Raw genomic sequence first — 22,268 nt, forward strand, 5'->3', positions numbered from 1 at the left:
CTGCAGCTTTCAACTCCAAATACACCTGTAACCAAAAATAACTATTATATTTTTACACCACTTCATTTCATCAGCTGCATTTGATAAAAACAGAATGCTTTCCCCTGTTTTTACTGAAATGAGACAAACAATTCAGTATCAGAGAGAACTGAACTTGTGCTCTATACACTTCAGAAAAAAAAATAAATCTGTAGGCTCCAGGTGGTTCATTCAGCCTGCATCTGGAAACGTCACTGATCAATGCTCAGGGTGGGAAGAGGAAAATTAACTGTCCAAGCTCCCTTACATCTCTTCTCTCCCTCCTACAAGCTACTAATTTATCATAAAATTTGCATCCAAGCCTTTACATGATTCCATAAAAAAAATATGACATCCTTTGGAGTGACAAATTCCCATCTTTCCACCCCAATCCTCTGATGTAGCAGCTTGAAAGTTCTCCAGTGTATCCCCAATATGCCCCCAGAATCAGGTGATTTCTCCTCAGGCAGGCCTTTTCTCCTCTTCCACGGCTCATCTCGGTCTTAGATGGCATGGTTACTGTAGCTTATGTATGTCTGCTTTGAGGCCAACACTGTTATAATAGGGAAGAAGAAAGAAGGGTTAAAAATGCAATGGGTGAGATTCAAATAGGCATGGAACAAAAACCATACTGTTGGAATTCTGATTTTTGTAAAGTTCTCTTTATGAATGACTCAAGTAAACAAGCACAAGTGAAATTAATTTTAATAGCTTGATGCTAATGTTAAATTATCTTAACATCTCGCATGATCATGTCTAAGATACAAAATAAACTGTTAGTGATGTGTAAAATACTCAAATTCAACAATATCTGTAATCACAGCCCATCTAATAAAAGCTGCAACCAACATAAATATATATCATAAAAGTATGATAAAAGAGGAACAGCTTGTTTTTATGTAACTAGCTGTCCGTTTCTTCTTTTTTGGATGGTAATAAATGTTCCCTTGTTTATGGAGGATGTGCTGGTTTCTAAAGAAGAGGTTCTGTTCATTTTCTTATGGCGTATATACCGTTTGGGTTCAGTTATTCAAATGATTAGTTACTGTTAATCTTTTTATTGTTTTTATTAAAATAATGATAGTATGATCATATTTAGTAAAATTGCTTTAATATTAAAAAGTAATGTAAATGTAAAAAGAATCCTCATCTAAAATCTTTTAAACCTCCAAATGACATTATTAGATCTAGTCTAAAAATCCAAAAATATATAATGTACATATGAGGTGAAATGGAATTATCCTCACATTTTACAGGGTTATTTATTTTGGTGGTAACAGTATTCATTTAATGTATTAATTTGTATTATCATTTATTTCAACTTTTAAAGAGCAAAAAAGTCATTTGACATTTTTCATGTCATTTATCATGTTTATCATGTCACCTTTCACAACACAGCAGACACTGTAGTTTGAATGCATCATTGAATCTGTGATTTTCATTGGTATTACATTGGTATTGGTATGTCATATTACTCTTTCATTGTTCACTTTTGATGCCATGTGCTTTATTGTTAGAGTTGACCACCACAAATACTCATCTTGGTTTAGGCAGGAAAACTGCTTTGTTAGAATTTGGGTTAAAATACTACGGCAGCCCTTTTTTTCAATGCTTTGTTGTTAGTTTGGCATGGGTGCCTTGAGGAGTCACGAAAACATCTGTGGTGCCGGTATAAAACGATCTTCCAACTGAAATACATTAACTCCCAAAAGTCACGCTGACAGTAAATAAAAATGTAACAATTCCTGCCTGTGTATACATACAGATGCATCATATTTTCATGTTTTCCTCTTGTTTTCCCATGAGATAAGTCTGTCTGGTAATATTGCAGACATTTTAAAAACATAGTATCATAAGATTTGACAGCAATGCAAAATTATTCAGAGTCACTGGAGTTTTGCGCTCATATGTACCTGGTTCTACAGCATAGTAAAATCAGGAAAACTCTCTATTTTTTTAGATTATACTATTAAATTGCAATTCCAAAATACAAATTACTGAACCACCAAGAAGTTCACAGCAGTAGCATAAAATATGGGAGTAACCATTCAAATGCAAGTATTTTAGTGCATGCAACGACCTGTGGTTTCTATGTGCATCAAGCAAAGCATGCAGCAGTCAGTGTATTACCATTCTTAACTGTGGTGTGTTACATGTAAAATACAATTAAGGCAATATGTGATCTGTCCCGGCCGTATAGCTTTTGCTATCAAAGTTTGATAATGGTTCTAATTATTCTTTAGCATTCTTTTCATTGTTCGTGGAAATTTATGAGCTGTGAATAAAGCACATAAGTCAGATGACCAGAGGGCAGACCACAGCAATCATAACAAACCCAAACCACTGGTCAAATGTGACTGTCATACATACAGTACCTATGAGTATGTGTGCAGTCATGCTTGTCTGCACACATATGCCTGTGCAAGTGTCAGCGTATGTGTAATTTTTTAAAGTAAAGCTGTCCTCAGCGAGCATGCTCGGTGGTGGTAATCACACTACCAATCTGCCAATCTGCCTACAGCAGCCTTGGCTGATTGAATATGTCAGAAGGGATGAATCCAATCAGAGGACAGCTGAAAGCCAGAGTAGGGGCAAAAGTGCTGCAGAGGAGAGATGTGCAATGGTAAATGCTTCTGGTATATTTGTCAGGGCCATACTGGGTGGGTGAATGGGGGGCGGTATTCTCGCCATTTCATCCAAAGCATATCTTCCAAGAAAAGCATTGATAAATGAACCTTATTTGAATATTTATGTGCTGCGAGGCCAAGATAAAGAATAGATGGTCCAGAAAGAATTGGAGCTGGCAGACCCATCTGTCTTTTCCTGTTCACTCTTATTGTTGTTGTTGTCCCATTACCACAAATTCCTTCTTTTGTCAACAGGGAAACAAATTACAGGGGACACATGGCTATCGCTTGTCTCCTCTCCGGCAGAGGGTTGTCATCTTCTCACATTAACAGGCTTTACCATGCTGATTGGCCATTTTACAGCACCACACACCAATATTGTTTATCCAAGTTAATATCCCTTGGTCCAGGGTGGATTTGTGAGTGTGTGATTAATGCTTTATGTCATTCAGGGTGCTGAATTTTAGCAGGGATGCTTTTTTGCATTGTGTAGGCAGGCACAGGTGTTGTGGTGAACATTAGCAGAAATTAACAGGAAAAAGTGCTCATGGATGACAGAAGAGCAAAGTTATTTTCTAATCAGGTTACCTGAGAGTCTAAAGGCCCTCACAAGGCTCCCCTCCCTCAACACAATCTGACACATAAGCACAAAGAGCAGTTGTTAGAGTCACAGTTTAAACCAGAGGTTAAATCTCAGCACCTATAAATGGGCTCTGTAATTGGATGAGATATACTGTAACAATTCCCTTTCAAGATAGGAAGAAAACATACATGTAAGTGTAAGTTGTCTTTTTTTTAGTCCGGATATATATCATGGTATATTGTTCAGCTTGTCAGAGTAAAAAATCAGTACCTTAAGTAATCACAACATGTGGGGGTGCTTGACTGGATTTATGCCTGCCCCCACACAGGCACTGCCTGTTCATACCATTTGTCTTGGTGATTGAAATATCCTCATCTCCAACACTGAGCTACCCTTGCTTTTATCCCTTTCAGAATAGTATGGGCCCCCTGCCACACCTTCTGACTGGCAAATCCAGTATCAATATAGTTTTTGAAAATTAAACTATTTTGCTATTGTATACTATAAAATTAAAAAATAGTCCTTAAAATATAGAAAATTAACTCCCAGTCTTTTTTGAAGGGAACACTTAACTACTACTTCACTTATGTGCAAGTGAGACGCTACTGTGACACAACCCCTATCACTTCTAATTATTCCCATTGTTCTGTTTGTCAACTGTTAAAGAAAAATTAAATCTTCACCTAAAAGGAGTTCATTATTTTCTGCATACAGAGTGCATTAACAGATGCTGGTTGATCTGTCTTTCCTTTGTTGCATGGATGGATGTCATCGTGTGATACCAACCTTGTGTTTCAAGACTTTCACAAAGTTCAGATTTGGCCTCTCCGTTGGGCCTCAGGCCACCTTTAGGGTTGAACTTGTTGGACATGGTGGCTGCAGTGACCACAGCCTTTAGGCTGCGTTTGCGCTTGGGTACGTTCTGCTCTGGATGGAAAAGAACCACGTAGACTTTGGGCATGTAGAGCATTCCCAGAGAGACCGATGCACTGAGGCTTATAGAGATGGTTAGGGTTGTAGTCTGGATGTACATCTGTATTATAAAAGAGATAACAGAGACAAAATAATCATTTTTTTGGAAGCACTGTGTCATGAAAAGAAACGCGATAGTCTCAGATTAAACTGCGTACATAACAAGACCGTTGCTCAGAGCCTTCCCAGTTCAAGCTACAGAATGAAGTCACTCTCCTTTAGCTAAAAGAAAGTTTAGTGGACGATATTTCTATTTCACATCTTATATGGCAAATTGTATTTGTGATGGAACACAGGAACGTTTATGCAAACTGGTGACTCCTGACTTCTACTGTCATTTCAGGGTTTGTTTATTTTATGATATGCATATAAAAAAAGCCCCCCTGATGCATAGATGTTTTTACCCTGAGGTTTTAGACAACATCATTGTGTGTTTTCTGAAGCCAGTGACAGCTGCTACTCACAGCTGGGTAGCAGATACATAGCTATAGGCAACAACTGGGGAGTGGAAAGAAACATCCTACAGCATAATAAAATGGCCTACAAGTTTTCATTTATGATAGTCACCCTTGAACTCATACACAGTACATCACTAATTTGTTGCTGTAGAGAATGCGATGAGTCAATGAGGGTTAGCAGGTAGACCACATTTGGCATTGACTCATTTTTATGAAATGCTTTACATTTCTGTTTAAGGTGCAAAACCAGTGAAAAATATGAAAATACAGTGTCCTCGATTTAAATGTTAGTTTCATGAATTGACCAAAGAAACTGTGATCCCACTTCATCTTTTTCCCAATATCATTGTGTGAAAACCTTAATTGAATAAAGGGGAAGTAGAGAACAGCTTACTTTGCCTCTCTAAAGTTGATGAACACAAGGCAGTAAGTGTACAGTGGAACACAGCTGAGAAACATCCTTCAAAGAGATTTGCCCAAGGTTTTGTTTGACATTACATTTGCAGACATCACAAATGACTGAGCTGTTTGACATGGGAATAGCCAAAAGGGCTCTTGTCAACAGTTATAGATGATGTTTCCCAACATACAGTTGTGACATTCTCCAATCAGCCATAACATTAAAACCCCTGGCCTTATATACACTAGATCCCTCTCGTGCTGCCAAAATAACTGAACAATTGAGGCATAGTCCACAAGACCCCTGAAAATGTCCCGTGGTATCTGACACCAAGACATTAGTAGCAGTCTTTAAGCTCTGTAAGTTTGTGATGTGGGGCCTGCATGAATCACACTTACTTTTTCCAGATTTCCAAAGATTGTATTGTAGGGGTTTTGGTGTCATTCTTTTTTAGTTATTTTTATGTTATTTGTTCTGTAGTTATATTAGATGATTCTGATATATTGTGTAAATAATATTAATAACAATTTAATAATGTAGTAAACTAAGAAAAGAGGTGGCTCATAGATTTTAGGGTGTTTTTCTGTGGGCTACAGCCACCCCTGTGCAGTGTTCTCTTTGCTTGGTGTATTGCTAAATGTCATTCTCTTTCTATGGTTTCTTCAGTAAAAGAAAATTACTCTAAAAATCTGGATTGCCCCTGCACTTTATTTCATCTCCATAAACCTCAAACCATATGGTTGCTAAAAAAATGGTTTTCACACCCTGAAAACCCTCGAGAGACCCAGTTGTCTAGTCATCAGAGTTGTGTCAAAGGGCTTTACACTCATCCAGTTCTTCTGCTCCTAACCTTTTTCTTACAGAATTTTAACTAGTCCAATGGCCATCAGTACAACTAGATGTCAGTGTTGTAGCACAAGACAAAAATTACATTGGAAGTTACATGGTGGTTTGTGTAGCATCAATGAGTGTTTTGTTTGGATTCTATAGGTATTATATTGTAGAGTATTCAGTTAGTTCAAGTGGAAAGGCAATGCCATGTCATGTTCATGTAAAAAACAAAATGTAGAGAAGCTCTGTTGAAATTAAGCTGCCTAAAGCCATGTCAGTTTAGAGAAAAAAGATGTCAGTGGAAGATGGAGGTGATAGAGCTTTGTGCTCCATCATACTGCAAACAGCACACGAGCATTCCCTGGTGATAGAGGGGGAGTGTTGTAATCTCCTGAGAAGATTACACATGGCCTAGGGTGAGTTTGGAACAATATTGCTAGCCCTCTAGAGTACAGAGTGGAGTTACTCTGTGAGGGCAGCCAAGACCCTTGTCCACTTCTATCAGCCTTTATGACATACATTTTCCCATCTTCACCACTGGCACAGTGAAAGAACAGGACCAGACATAGAAAACATTATGAACTTTCATTGAAGTCAGATTGCTCCTTTTTGTTTTTATGCATTCCTTGTCCAGAGGTAACCCTACCTATTTGTGACCCATGTGAACACGATCACCGGATCACACTCCCACAAAGTTGCCAAGCCTTGGTAAAGTGTTCAGGCTTTTTGGTTTAGTTATATATTTATTTTTCTAGACTTTTGTGAAATCAACGAAAATGATTTTTAACAAAAAACTCTCCAGATTAAATACACAGACAATACCCACTGCTACTACTTCAGATAGGGCAGCCAGTGTAAAAAATCCACCTTATCAAACATGCACATCCATCTGCTGTGTTGACTCCTTGTGAATAACGGAGCAGCCTAAAGAAGCTTTTACGTTCATGAAAAATGCTCTTAATCAGTAGACTTCCAGAATTTTGGCTGAGAAACTGTGTCATTTGAAACATCCCTGGGTTTTCACAGCTTTGGACTCAACTGACTTACGTCTGTCTGACTTATTTGTTGGTTATGTTTGTTAAACATTTCTTCTGAGTTGATGCAAGAGTGGACTTCATACCACGGAGAGCAGTTTAAAACCTGCAGCTCTAGTTATCATATGGCTTTTTCATCCCAAACCATATTCTAACTTAGGTTGTTTCCCACCAGCCTTTGTGTTTAAGACTTTAGGCTTTGACTGTGAATAAATCAAATTTAATGTTTTAATATGTCTGGTCTAATACTCATTCTTTTATGACAGGCCCATCCAGCGACAGCTTTGAGGGCTCCATTGTCTGCCGGTAGTAGCAGCTACACCCAGACAAAGCTGGATGGCAAGCCTCTTCTCTCATGAATAGGGAAAATACATACTGACACATAATGAAAGGAACAGACTTGTTTCATGGCAGACATTTTGACATAATTTTGAATCTCAGTAGGAAAAGCATAGGTGTAATAAAGATGGCTCAGTTCAGTGTAAAGAGCCAGCATAAGCACTTTCAGTGGAATCATACCTAAGTCCAATGCAGCGATCATTAACGCATTTAAACTGTGACAAGTTAAGATTTCAGTTGCAAAAAATTGTTAAATCTCTTCCTTAGAGATAACTGTGCTGTTACTAACGCATTTGTGTTGCCCTCTCCTTTTATTCATTTAAAAATAATGAAATTAAGAGCAACATTATTCAACAAATTTTCCTATTACATAATATAAAAAATTGTAGGCTGAAGCTACAGCTGATAATGTATTTATGCAAAGTGACAATCAGTTATAAATTTATATTTAATGGGTGTAATTAGAATAATATTCACTGAATAAATAAAACATAGTTCATCTGTTGATCACTGTTAAAGTGAATGGCTTCTCTAAAACTGGTGAATACAGCAATGTAAGTGAAGGGCCTTATTCATCAGTCGTCATAGTTTGTGATGCTTTTTTTGTTTTGGTTTTTGTTTTTTTACTGTTAGACTGTCTAAAGATTTAGCTTGCGGTGTAAATCAATATGACCATCAGTCTTAGAACATGTCTTTGATTTGTATATGTGCCAGTTCAAGTAAATGAAAACCCTGTAATACAGAGAATAATTTCTCCTATCATTTCATCCACCTGCTCTTCACTGGTGGACATACAAATGAAGGCCCGAAATGATTTTCACCTTGGCTGCCTCATCAGCGCCTGTGTTTATGTTCATGAATTACCAAAGCAAATGGCAGCAAGCATGCTCACAAAAAACCTGCTATCCATTGCAATACAACCATATATTTCTTTTTTTCAAACTAAGGAGCCTTTTTTCCAAAAAACTCCAGATGTTACTATCAGAATATTGGTAGCCAATGTTCATGCAAATTTATCCCCACCCTTTTATGATATTAACAATCCAAAGGCTGCTATTATTGCTATAGTACTCCCATATTGAAGCTTTTGTTGCAATTGGTGGTTTGACTTTTCCACTCTCTGCTTTTTAGATGTACATCTGTGCAGTGCAACCTCAAAATTAGCACTTGTAAGAGCTAATTTGCGATTCACTTTCAACTGACAAGCAACATCAACAGCCACAGTAATTTTATGCTACTTCTCAAACATGCGTTATCTATTTCTGTGTGCATGAATGTGCAGTGATTGATTCAGCTTCACTGGGTGCAAATACTGAGTAGTCAAACACACATAGAAAGACAATTAAAGAAAACATATCCAAGCAAACTTGAGGTGAATGAATTATTCTCACAAGCCCACTTTAAAAGCCTTGTAATCCCACAGTGGAGCACAAAGCCCATCAGCTCATGATGAATAGCTCCACATATACAGACACAAGGAGCTGATGCTTTACAACAAACAGTTTGAGTGGCCATTTTCTTCATAATAAATAGCACAGGAAATATAAAAGAATTACAAATGGAAAACTGACACTTGAACATGCACAAGTGAATTCACTAGACTATTGTAGTCTTAAATAGAGAACTGTTGCTGAAAGCATACAGACGTATTTGGCATCATACCATTCTAAACCAGTTACACAACTGGGACAAGTTCAGTTTGTCAATTCAAATTTTAAATTTGATATTTACCTTTTCCGCCGACTGTGAGGTCCCGAAGAAGATAGGGATAAAGGCAAGCCACACAATGCAGGTGGTGTACATTGTGAAGCCGATAGGCTTGGCCTCGTTGAATGTCTCTGGAACCCCTCTAGTCTTGATGGCGTAAACTGTGCAGGTGACCATCAGAAGCATGCTATAACCCAGCAGACAGATGAGAGACAGGTCTGATATATCACATTTCAAAACGCCACGGGCCATGTCGGGATTTGCTGTGCGCTGGTCTTCATAGTCTATGATGGCTTGTGATGGGTCAACACCAAACCAGATGCACACTCCAAGGAGCTGCACTGATATCAGACTAAATGTGATAACTAACTGCGAGGCTGGGGAGATAAATCGAGGGGCACTGACCGACATCTTGCCCTGCTCAAAAATCCTGTAGATCCTATTTGTCTTGGTAAGCAGTGCTGCATAGCTTATACTCATACCCAGACCAAGGAAAATCCTTCGCAGTGAGCATACGACCACATCAGGAGCAGAGATCATAAGGAATGTTGTAGCATAGCACAGAAAGATACCTGTCAGCAACACATAGCTAAGTTCTCGACCAGATGCCTTAACAATTGGTGTATCATTGTAGCGCACAAAGGTTACAACCACTAACAGAGTGGCCATAATCCCCAAGACTGCAATGAGGACTGGTATCACGGCCCATGGTGAGCTCCACTCTAGCTTGACAATGGGAATGGGAACGCAGCCAGTGTGGTTCTCATTGGGACGCAAATCAAAGCGGCACATCTTGCAGGTGTAATTGTCTGCCTGATACTGATAACCATCACAATTCTCGCAGTGCCAACAACAAGGAATTCCCTTCACTGTCTTCTTGCGCTGCCCGGGACGACAGGGTTGACTGCATATAGAGGAAGGGACTTCTTGTGTTTCACCAGGCCACTGCATGTCATTAGTCTAGATGGAAATGTAAAAGAAAAAAAGAGCTTTAGTAACTCTGTCTAAACAAAACATTTTCTCACATTTTTGTGTGATTTTTAATCTATTTCCTATCTATATACTTGGCTTTTTCAAATATAGTAGACGCAGAATATGAGTATTGTGTATTTTATTGACATAATATACTATATCTTCCTATATTTTAATCATATAATTGTAAATATTTTCAGTTATTCATTATAGTACAATTGAAAATACCTTGAAAGGGTTATTATAGAAAGAATATTGACAATATGTATTAATATAATCGTTAGATATTAAGACACTTACTACATGATATATGAGTTACATTGAGACTATTATTTATAGTTATTAGCATGGTTTCATTGCATTTAAGTTAAGTTTTATTAACTTAAATGGGTGTGGAAATGGACAGGAAGGTTTAATTCAAACACCCAAATAGTTAAATGATTGTTCTGACATTTCAAAAATTATGGTATTTCTTATTCTTCTTAGAGCTCTCAGCTACTGATGTTGGTAAGCTGGTATTGTGTGTACAGCCATAACTCAGCTTCTTGATGTCTATAATAATCCAAAATCCTATCTACAGTATGCATGTAAACAAAATAAGAACAAACAGAGGGAGACTTATGAATCATTCATAGCAAAACATGATGGATACATGATTTTCCTCAGAGGTTTTGGCATTTAAAATATAGTAGTTTTGATACTTAAATATTCAGACACTGCAGATTCTGTGCACTATGTATACATTAAAAAGGAAATTGGTATTACTGTGTAAAGAATGACAGCAAATGTCAAAATAAGGTTGATGCAAATAGTTGAGTAAAAATGTTGTTTACTCCATTACACATCTACTGCTATCGGCATGATTCTGAGTGTAAATGTGGTCATGCTGCATAATGCCCTCTTTTGACCCAAAGCATCTCTGTTTCTATAAATTCTTGAGATTTAAGTCATTATTGTGTTGAATGTTTTCCTGTGAAGCTGCATATAAGCAAGATGTATTTAGCATGATTTTGGATATTAGGGATAAGTTATGAGGAAGTGCATAAATTAAGCTTTACTACATATGGGTTTTCTGTTGCTGTAAATGTCACATGTAATGGCCACAAGTTTAGAGACTGGTTTAGCATTGTTGGGGCGGGTTTAATCCAAATGACAATATACATTTTACAGTTAGTTTAGTTTTTAATCATTTATGTTAAGGCCCCAGTCCCATAGGCCTAGAGACCAGTCAGCAAGCTACAGAAACTTTCCAGCAGTAGCTATTCGCTGTTAATGGGAAGTGATTGCTGGCTATTGCCAGTTGAAATTTTTCACATAGAGGACACTAAAAACCTCCTTGTGATTGCTTCTGGAAGTCGCCTATAGTTTGCATGGAAGAGATTCACTAACTACTGAAGAGACCCAGATCACTGAATAGTAGTGAAAATTAAAAAGTAGAATGCAATCAAAAAATGGAGAATGTTTGACTTTGAAAAAAAAAAAAAAAAACAGTGCCTTTTTCCTTTCCTTCAAAATAAAATTCACAACTTTTACTTTGAAGGTGCCAAAAGCAACACATTTCAAAAGGTGCAACTTTTACTTTGAAAGCTAATGGGTTCTGGTTTGAATTAAAGCACCAGTATTCCCTCCATTTTGTGGTCGCTTCACGTGAGACCGCTATATCGTGACACACTATCCACTGCAGTATTCTTCTGAAAGATAGATGTTGCCATTCAGACAATACCGCCACATCAGCGCTGATACAGGGAAACCAGAAGCAAAGATTTGGAAAGACAGAGTGGGGATATTTTTTAAAGCTTTCCACAAAGACACATGTTTTCAAAGTGTTGCAGCATCTCCCAATGTATAACCTCTATAATCTTTGAGGTTCTGTGCTAATATATTATTAAAATGGCGGTAAAAAAAAAAATGACGTGATTGCACACTTGTGTTTTCAACCCAGCTGCTGCGGCACCGGTCCAACGCACCAGGTTACAAAAATAGAGAAACGCACGATTGGTCAAAGCTAAAAATTATGTCACACCTGCTGGTGTGCACCGCCATTGTGGTGTCGCTTTGACGGGCAGTGTGACTTGGTATACGGATAGCATAAAAGTGTCTTACACACCACAGTTTCAGTACAGTTTAGCAAGTAGTTGGTGGGTGTTTGTGGACAAATTGACATCTTCCATGAACACTGCAGGTGACCAAGGCGAATTTCTATCAACCAAACCAATCATATGGAGGTTTTTAGCATATCACATATAACTTTGACGTCAACTGCCAGCAAGCACTTGCAAACAGTCAGTGTTCACAATGTGGAATTTTTTTTCAGTTTCTCAGTCTGTCCAGTAGTTGAAACAAGTGATTATAGTTTCAATGCTATGTGTTTTTTAACTTCAACTTTAAAAATTGAACTTTAATGTTAACTCATACTTTGTAGAACTTTTAAAAGTTCAATTGTTAATGAAAGTTTGAAATATTGCTTCTTTGAATCAGTTAAAATTCAGTTAGTTATCAGTTAACTGGGACATGACCACACAAAATCTTATCAGAAGAAAGCATACAATATTTCAGACTCATCTAACAGTTCAAATATACATACGTCTAAGTGGAGCTGATCTGTCCAGTGACCAATGATTTTGTATTCTGTGGTGTTTTTTGTTATCTGATATTGGTAGATTTCATAACGACCAGGAGCATCTCCATTCTCATTGAAGACCACAGGGGTGCCAGCAATTCCTACAGAAGATAAAGGCAAAAAAAAGTAGTGCAGTTATTTTGTTTTAAAGAGGATACTGTTAAAGCTGAAATCCCGTGTTGAACATTGCCATAAAAATTCAAGGTTTGATTTTCATGCCCTGAAATTAAATGAGGCTGCAAGGGGAACTTCAAGTTTGTGCTGCTGTAGTGTTAATGACGGCAGCAAAATAGATGTTGACAGGCATGTTCTCCAGGTCCTTTGAGAAGGGCCAGGGCTGCTGTCTGTTCATGTTCCCATATCATTTCACACTCTTTCATTCTGCTTATTGCCCCATTGAGTGTTATCCACTAGGTCCCCACTCAGAGTGCTAACGAATGACAGCACTGATTTTGATTACCACTTTGAGGTCTCTCTCGTGTCCCTGCTTTTCTTTCTGAGCCAACCTACAATCCCCTCTTGAACTTAAACTTGTTATAAAATTGTGTTTTAAGGAGTTGAAGATTTACAGAATTAGTGATGAGAGCCCACCTCCTCACTTGCAAATGAACCATTAATGGTATCTCAGTCTGGCTGTTTGGTATACCATATTTGGTTTTTCTCATTTAATGAAATCTGACACTAGTCAGAAATTCTTTAACATATAACATAAAAATCATGCAGACGCTTGACAATGTTTTCCAGCACTAGAGGGAGTTTATCATGTTCCACAAGTATTGACTGTACTGTCCTCTGTGATAACCAAAAAGGGAATTGTTTATTTGAGTGTTTTGTTCTTTTTTAATAGGTCACACTATTGATTGTTGTTTGAACCTGTGAGCCAGATTTGGAAACCTGTGAGTCAAGCCTTTAGACCAGATGTATTTTCTCCACCAGTGCAGATTTGTGTTTGTCAGAGGTCTCATCAAAATCCATAGAATGTAATTGCATTAGTGTCATCCTGGTGTATCATCCAGAGAGCATGTCTGAGACAACAGCAGGCAGTAATTGCAATTATGAAGATTTTCTTGCTCACCTCAGCAATAGAAGACATTTGAGTGGGATGTGTATTTCCACTAATTTGATTGCCTTAATCAATTAGTTTCACATCTTGGAAGATCTACATTTTGAGGAAACTGAAGACTGAGTCTAAGTGTTTCTTTCTAACATGGAAATCAAATGGATAATACATTAATGCATGGACATGATTAACAAGTACTCACAGTTGAAACGTGGGCTGTATCTAAATATTTTACCATTCCAATATTCTTTTGCTGTGTCACTATGACATTTGCATTTTTGGCATTCAAATACTTGGCGTCAATGATGCCATCTTAGTGAACTTTATTTCTTGCTTGATCTTTTTTAAATCACATTGCAATAAAAGTCTAAGGACAGTACTGCTTTCCAGTTGCACGGCTTTCTGTAGTGCAAGAACTGACGCTGCAGTGCCCAGACGGTTATTATCGAATCACTTTGCCAGATTTAGGGCCTCAAGGTGTCGCTGATCATCTTTTCAATATTTACTCTTCAGCTTTTATTGTCTTTTATGACACTGGGCTCAAGAATAATATAGTCTTTCAAATAGTATCAGACCATCACAGTTAGGTGCTTTGCTTAAGATCTGTTATTATGGTATATACACACTGTAAGCTTAAATTTGTTATATTTGGACATTTTTAAGAATAGGATCCAGATCAACACTACATATGATTTGCTCCACATCTACAGTATGTTTTATGAAATTTGTCATGGTAGTGTTGGTGTATTCTGTCTAATAAACAAACAGAAAAATGAGCAGTCTAAGCATACATCACTGAAGTGTAAAATTCCCTCCATACCACGCATGAACGTCAGTCCTGGATTCAGAGGACTATAATACTGTTTGTGATATTTTCTGGAATATATAAAGATAAAATTTCCGAAGTTTTCTTATTTTAACTTGATATGTCGCTCTGAAGATATGAGACATGCTTTATCTGACAGTGGTAAGAAAAATCCTTCCAAAAACTCATGGACTTCTGCGTAATCCTATTTGCACCAACTAAACCTCCTAACAAATACCATTTTGGTGAGGAATATTGACAGAGAGTCACTTCTCTTAATCTTTTGCTTTTAACATTCTGTTGTTCCTGGTTGCAATAACTGTAACCAGGAGGTAGCTGTTTGCCCCTAGAGTAGATGAAGATTTGACCTTTTCACCTTTGTGTTATTTGTTTACTTCTTTGATTTTGTTACTCCACTGTTGATTTCCAGAGCCTTGATACGATTGTCTCTGTTTAACACCGACATGTAAATAATACCCTCCACTGATTGTTGTGCCCTCCCATCCTCTTATGTGTCAGTGTAAATGCAATGCCTGTTCACTGGTTTTGGGTTATCTTTTCTTCCCAGACCCACTCTCTGGGCTGTTAATAGACACACCACCACAGGAAACCCTAAGAAACAGAACTTGGAGTAATTTCTTTCACAATTTGAAACATACTGTATAAATAGCTATGTTGAAACTCCAGACTAAAAGACAAATATTTAATTATGACATGTTTAATATTACTTACTTACTATCAGATTTATGGGCTGCAAGGTTTACTTTATAAAGCTAAACGGAAAAATAGTATTAAACAGAAGTAAGTTTGGACTTTTTAATTATTGATATCTAACCAATATCAATTTCTTTCACTTTATAATAGATAATAATCATGGATCAAAAAGTATCAATTTCATGTACAATATTTGGAAAGTTTCGGGTATCCTTTAGTCAGCATGTATGTCTATAGAAAAATTCCATAATACACAGGGATCATATGGATGCTGACATTGTTCACAGCTTTTAGTCTCCGATTCTGTGAACTGAAAGACTCTTAAAAGCAAAGCGAGCTAGGCAGGATTCCGGTAATGTGAAGCATTGATTTTCTAGCCATCGCTGTTGAAAATCTGATGGCTTCAGTGCTGACAAACCTTCCAGTAACATAAAACCATGAATAAAATAATGCATAAAGATTTGAAGAACACTAATTTTGTACTGCACATCTATACATATAGCATTGCTGATTAAAGTTTTATGGTGCTATGAGGATTGATCTTTTAGAACCAACCAAAGATGACTCCTGGATACAAATCTAAACAATGTCTTTACCTATTCCATTTGTTTAATTTTGCACAAATATGGATTGACCTCCTTGCACAGTAGTAAGCACACTCACAAACACTTTTGACATAGACGACTTTCCTGAGTGCTGCAGTGTTTCCTTTCAGTATCCATTAGGAATGAAAACTGAAAGCTGCAAACACAAGTGTCGAGTTAAACTTTACTATCGTTGACAAGAACGATTGAGTTCATGTTTGCTTAAGTCAAACAGACACAAAATGTAGGGTCTGACTAATCGCTGGACAATTGGATGGCTGTCTGGTATATCACATCATTTTGTCAGCTGTTTTAAAGATGGAGCAGATTGTTGGTCTTTTATAACTGCTGTTTGCTACTGTATTTACAGTAGGAGGCTAAGGGGGTGTTTTATGTTTAAAATCCTTACTTGGTCCTTGGTTGAGTCAAGAAAAGGTTGTTAAAAGCAAATGATGGTTGTCTGTAGGAAATGAAAAAACAAACCAAGGACTTATATTTTTAATTCCTTTCTTTGGGGAATTTGGAGGACAGGTTGACACCTTGAACTCTTTTTCATTTTTCTGAAACAACAAAGGGAATCTGGCAAATCAGGAGACAGGTACAGCGAAAGGTCATACAATTGAAATTAAGGCACAAATAATGCAAGGCTGGACTACTGTACCATTTAGAGCACAGAAACAATCAGCAGCTAGGACAAAAATACACTTGCCAGCCTGCTTGTCAATGCGAATATCTAATAACCCAATTGCATAGCAGCAACTCATTGCATTTAGATATGCTCAAAATGAACTGCTGAAGTTAAAACTCATCAAAAGATTGGCAAAGAAAGATGACTTTGAATGGAGCTTGGACTCACAGCCTGAGTATTTCAGAAAATGCTCATCTACTGTGATCTTTCTGCACAACAAATTCTACAATAAAGATTATGGTCTGAAAATCATCTAGTAAAGGGAATTGTTCTGCTGTCACCAGATGTGAACAGAATGAGAAGAAGAGAATGCCTTTAAACTTAGATTCTTCTTTACTTTGATTTGCATCATCAGTTTACAGTGGTACATTATTTTTAGTTTACTATACATGGCATCTTTTATCTATTTTCCATTATCTAGGAATTCTCTGTGCGAAATACGTCACTGATTTCTGCTTTGAACTGATAGGATAGGAAGACAAAATGAACTTAAATAACTCCTTGTTACAATCAGTGTAGACGGAAGAGCATCTCTGAGCACACAACACATCAAAGCTTGAAGGATTAAAGCAGCAGAAGACCACACTAGATGTTACTTATGTCAGCTGTGAACAGGAAACAGAGCTCAGCAACAGGAGATTGGAAAAATGTTGCCTTGACTGATGAGTTTCAGTTTTTGCTGCAACATTTGAATGGTAGGGTCACAATTTGGTGTAAACAATGTGAAAGCATGGATCCATCATACTTTGTATCAACAGTATGTTTTGGTGGTTTTGGTAGAATGGTGTGAGTTATATTTTCTTAATACATTTTAGTACTAAAGTAGTAGTAGTAAAGATTAAATGGTAGAAAGCCCTGAGTATTGTTTCTGACAATGTTTATGACCACAGTGTACCTATCTTCTGACTGGATTTTCCAGCGAGATAACATGCATGTCACAAAGCTCAAATCATCTTAAACAGGTTTCTTGAACATGACAGTGAAGTCTCTAGTTACCAAATTGCCTTTGGGGTGAGGTGGAATGGTAAATTCACGTCATAAATGTGAAAAATATTGTGTCAAAATAGAACAAAATCTTGCACTATTTTGAATCTATGCCATGAACAATTAAAGCAGTTCTGAAGGTAAAAGAAGTCCAATCTGGTGCTAACACAGTCTACATAATAAAGTGTGTGGCGAGTGTATTCTCAGGTAAGTGATTTTGCTGATTTGACACAGGTGCTCCTGACAATTGGTGAGAAAATAAATAAGGGGTTGAGGTAAAAATGATTTGGTATATGTGGTCGGCAACAATATTTATATAATCCACATGCCTCATGCCACATGCCAGGACCCAAAGTTTACCAGAAGGAGATTATCCAGAACATCACACTGCCACAGTCAGCTTACCTTTTTTGCAGTGCATCCTACAGCTATCTCTTGCCCAAGGTTTTCATTAAAATTTTATGGTGTGCAATAGTCCCAGCCTTTCCATCCTTTATCATTTATTGAATCTTGGGTGCTCATGACCCTGTAGCCAGTTGGACTTATTTTTAAAGGTAGTTACCAAACTTGGTACTTCCAAGATAAGGAAAACCCAAGAATATCTTTATCTAGCTTTTAGAATCAGGTCCTTGTCTGTGCTGTTCAGATATTTATGCTTGCTCATTTTTTCTTCTTCCAACACAATAACTTAAAAAATGAGTATTTATTCCCCACCCCTTGGAAGGAATTATTTATAAGACACGGCAGTGTTGTTTACTTCATTTGTAAGTGATTGAAATGTGTAATTGAACTGTGTAATTCCTACAGCCACTATGTGAATTGAATGTAAGCATTTTATGTGTGAAAGCATCCCGCTTATAAAAACTAAGAGTAGGATTCATCGAAGCTACTGGCCAAGCTCCAGACAGATACGTTAGCAACTGACGTCTGGATTCCAAAGAAGTGGAGCAGATGTCTTTTGCTTCATCGACAACGTTCTTAATTGTGTAATTTACTGTATATTATTCTTGTCACATAGTTAGCTGTAGAATGATTATCCCTGACCGAAAGATCCCACTCTATAATTGTCATAGAAATAAATGTGTCCATTACTATATAATTATCTGTGAGGGTGGAGCAGGTTTGAGACTGTGTCAGACCACTCATGTTGCATTCTGCTTGATTGCATGGCCCTCTTCTCTTGTCATATAATTAACTCAAGCTGTTATAACTACTTACACTGACCTAAGGTAGACCTCAAATTTTCATATGTTGTTTATTCAATCTTTGCAAACTAGAAGATTATCTTCATGCCCATGCTGTGTATGTATGTACCTTTTTTTATATGGTAAGGTCAGTTCTACTTCATAGTGTCATTGTACAGACTTTTGTGAAATTATGCAAATAACAGTGGCAGTTTTAATCACATGCTGAAACCAGATGAAATCCATTTCTTTGTCTTGGGTCAGCTAGTGGTAAAAAAATATTTCTCTAGGTTGAAGTATTACAGTTTTATAAAGAGACAAAGAGAAGCTGAACTTCTGAGTTTGAGAAAAAGCTACTTTATTAGCTGCTCCCTTCCTGATGAAAGGATTTGTTTCTCTGGCTATAACTGATTCAGCAACCTTTCACTTGTTAAATGAATATGTTAACCACTACACTATGGAGGCAGGAGGTTGAGAAGTAAGAACAACTTGATGAAATATGTATTGACATTTGCTTACTAAAGTCTGAAAAATTCCAGTTTTTGTGACCTTTATAAAGTTTTATAAGCACAACATGATTTCCCTCAAATCATACACCATCACAGTTCAGGGATAGTCATGAAGCTAATAACAGCAAAAACAAATGATGAAACAAATATTCCAGTCTCTAATAACCTAATAAAACAAATAAACAAATGAAAACCATTACACTTCAAATGCTATAATATATATTCATTTATAGTGACTTATATAATGGTAGGGTAATAGCCATGCGACCTGTGTATACATTAAATTTAATCAACTCATATCTCTTTCTGTCTCAGAGACAACTGCATCCTGTTTTTCCCAGTGACACTTTACATTGGACAACTACTGGAAAACTCCTGATGCCCATTTCTGTTGTGCCTTATGTTAACGTGCTTCCCACTCTCATTTACATATAATTTTAACTCAGCAGCAAGTGTACTTTAAGCAGCAGATCTCCTGTGTGGGCAATTCAATGCTTACATGATAAGGCAGGAAATCTCACAAAGCGCAGTTCCTGCACATCATCAACCATGATAAAACATGCTGTTCTGCTGGTGATTGTCAATCCTCCTACGGATCTCAGCCTCAGTACTTGCTGGAAATAATTTACTTTCAGACGCCTGATAATTTGAGACCACTGCATAGGATATGACTAAAGGCTCTGCACGAATATGCTAGTGTACATCTCAATCTCCAAAATGCACCAATGGTTGCATATTTCCCTATGATAAATATTGCTTATAAAGAAATGCATTTCATTTAATGTGATGCTTTAGCTGAAAATACTTCCCAGACCTTCTTGTCCATCTTGTTTTCACACAGCAAAATGGGTTAGGGTTATGTGCTTTATGTTCAGTACACATGGATGCAGCTATGAACATACCCAAGCAGAAGTAGGAATACACACCTGTAAAGTTGACACTGCGGATATATTTCAGAAGCAGTGTGCCATTGATAGTGTCCATCTTGGAGCAAAGGCCAACTTTTCCAGGACAGAGGTCTTTGTGCATATTATGTAGAGCGTGAGCCATGGCGTACACTGCATCTATAACAAACTGGACCTTCCCCTCCTGTTCATAGGATGAATCTTTTCCGATCCGCTCATGGTCTGAAAGAAAACATCAACAAGATAAAAAATAAGAATTTGTTAAATCCACACCTAAAACTAACTACATAAATGTATCTTTAAAAAAAAAAAAACCCAAGTTGATTATGCTCACTGCTTATTTTAATTTATATGTTTCACTTAGGTTTCCATGCTGTGTTTTACTGGCTGAGTTGCTGCAATCTTGAAAGACAGTCATGACTAGAATCTTTGATATGAAAAACCATCATATTTAGAACAAAAGAGCTGCTTGGCAATCAGCGGAAAAAATAAAATAAGAATGATTGCTAATGTTTAAATCAAGCAAATGATAACCTTTCAAAGAAGCCGGAATGCTCAATTGTGAAAGAGTCTTTTTTCCACTAGATTGAATTTGAAAGAGATTGGCACTGAATTGTGCGTGTTAACCCTTAATTGTATAACATTTCTTATAAACATCAATCACAGAATCTCTTTCCACAGAATCCAAAATGCTCTCTTGTGAAGCTTTTCTCTTTACGGCCTGTTGATCACTGATTAGACCAACTCAGGAATATTCGGCAAGACTCGTATAACCTCATCTGCCTTTTGCACTGCTTTAGATAGACTTTGCATCATTGAAATGATTTTTATCTTTTAAACTAAGGAAAAGTTTATCAGCACAAAATGTTGCTTGATAGGGCAAGTATGTTGCACTTGTTTATCCATATGTTTTCTTAGTGTTTATCCCCACAACATTACATGTTACCTATTGTACATTAATGATGCGTGCAGAGTGGTTGAGTGGAATGAAAGGAAGAGACGGCAAGAGAGTCCTAATCATTCTTTAGTTTTAATGCAATTAGTTATGACAGGTGCATATCAATCATAACTAAGGTTGTTGTCTTGTCTCTAAGTAAGATTTCAGTAAGCAGCTTAATCCTTTTTATCATCCAGTGTACTACAAAATAGGTTAAGCATAAAAAAATGGCAGTTAGACACTGAGTTAAGTGAAATGTACAACAATCAGAATGCACAGGAGTTAAATTGCAAGGTTGAGAGTTTCAACCTTTAAAGGTATCGTGAGAGAAAAAAGTGAGTTTACAGCACATTAGCTTGTTTATCATTAAAGTTTTATGCAAATATCATGGAAGAAGCCTGTTGATAACTGTTATATTGCCTTGTGGAATGTGTCCTTGTTATGTGGTAACAGCGGAGCCACATGTCTTTCATTCACCTGCAAATCTAAAACTAACCTTCAAAACCTCTGTCTGAGCTGTTATTTAATTTTCAAGGTGAAAATGCGAAAATTGTGCGAGAATTAGGGAAATGGGAAGAACACAAACAGTCACAGGTCTCACATTTTGTTCCAATAGATTTCAGTGCTGCTCCGAAGGGGAGAGTAGATAGACATACCTCGTGTGCACTAATTTAACCAGCCGTTTATTTAAAACACATTTGAACACATCTATTCTCTTTGTGATGGTTGGTAATTTTCTGCTGCCTACGATTGAAGGAGGATTACTGTCTGAATTTTAACAACCTGAAATTAATTGTGTGCAGTGTAATTGTCCTCACCTGCACAGAATGTGACAAATATCTTTTAGGAGATGCACAGCATTTAAAAGAACATGAATTAGAGCGTATTGCAAAACAATCTCAGAAAATATGACAGGAACGAAAAGTGACTGTTGAAAGTACGTATAACATTTGACACTTTATTCTTCTTTGTGGTGACAGCTTGTTCAAATCACACTGAAACCTGACAACCTTTAGTCGAGGTTCATTTGCATGAGCTCAGTAGATGGTTTGTGTCACCCGTCTCTTTATGTTTTGAAAGGTTAATGCATTTTTACAACAATTAAATCTTCTGGTTTTGAATTCTTCTCAGCATGAGAAGAAAATGTTTTTCAATCTCTTCTCCAAAAAGACTTCAAAGTATAATTCCCAGTAATGGCTAATGACAACAACACATAATGTGGAAAATTAGCAAAAAAGTGATAATCAATTAGAGCTGCAAATGTGTGTGCTGCGCATTTGCAAGCTGTTTTATAATCACGGAAGAGTTGTTTTTGGTCTGACATTTAATAATAATTA

At 37.0% G+C, this 22,268-nt stretch overlaps 1 protein-coding gene across 2 annotated transcripts in view; it reads right to left on the minus strand.

The window, feature by feature from the left end:
• Window positions 1-452: 452 nt before the first annotated feature.
• The window catches only part of LOC116310951 (metabotropic glutamate receptor 4), a 126,651-nt gene continuing 104,835 nt past the window's right edge, over window positions 453-22,268 (minus strand). For both annotated transcript variants that reach the window (XM_039604777.1, XM_031727912.2), the window contains 5 exons: window positions 20,016-20,216; window positions 12,526-12,662; window positions 8,994-9,929; window positions 4,015-4,261; window positions 453-571 (listed from right to left, as the gene is read on the minus strand). In XM_039604777.1, coding sequence (XP_039460711.1) covers window positions 522-571; window positions 4,015-4,261; window positions 8,994-9,929; window positions 12,526-12,662; window positions 20,016-20,216 — 1,571 coding nt within the window. In that variant the 3' untranslated portion in view covers window positions 453-521. The remainder of the gene's footprint in view (window positions 572-4,014; window positions 4,262-8,993; window positions 9,930-12,525; window positions 12,663-20,015; window positions 20,217-22,268) is intronic.

Source organism: Oreochromis aureus, linkage group 20 (assembly GCF_013358895.1).
Source record: "Oreochromis aureus strain Israel breed Guangdong linkage group 20, ZZ_aureus, whole genome shotgun sequence".
Lineage (NCBI taxonomy): Eukaryota > Metazoa > Chordata > Actinopteri > Cichliformes > Cichlidae > Oreochromis > Oreochromis aureus.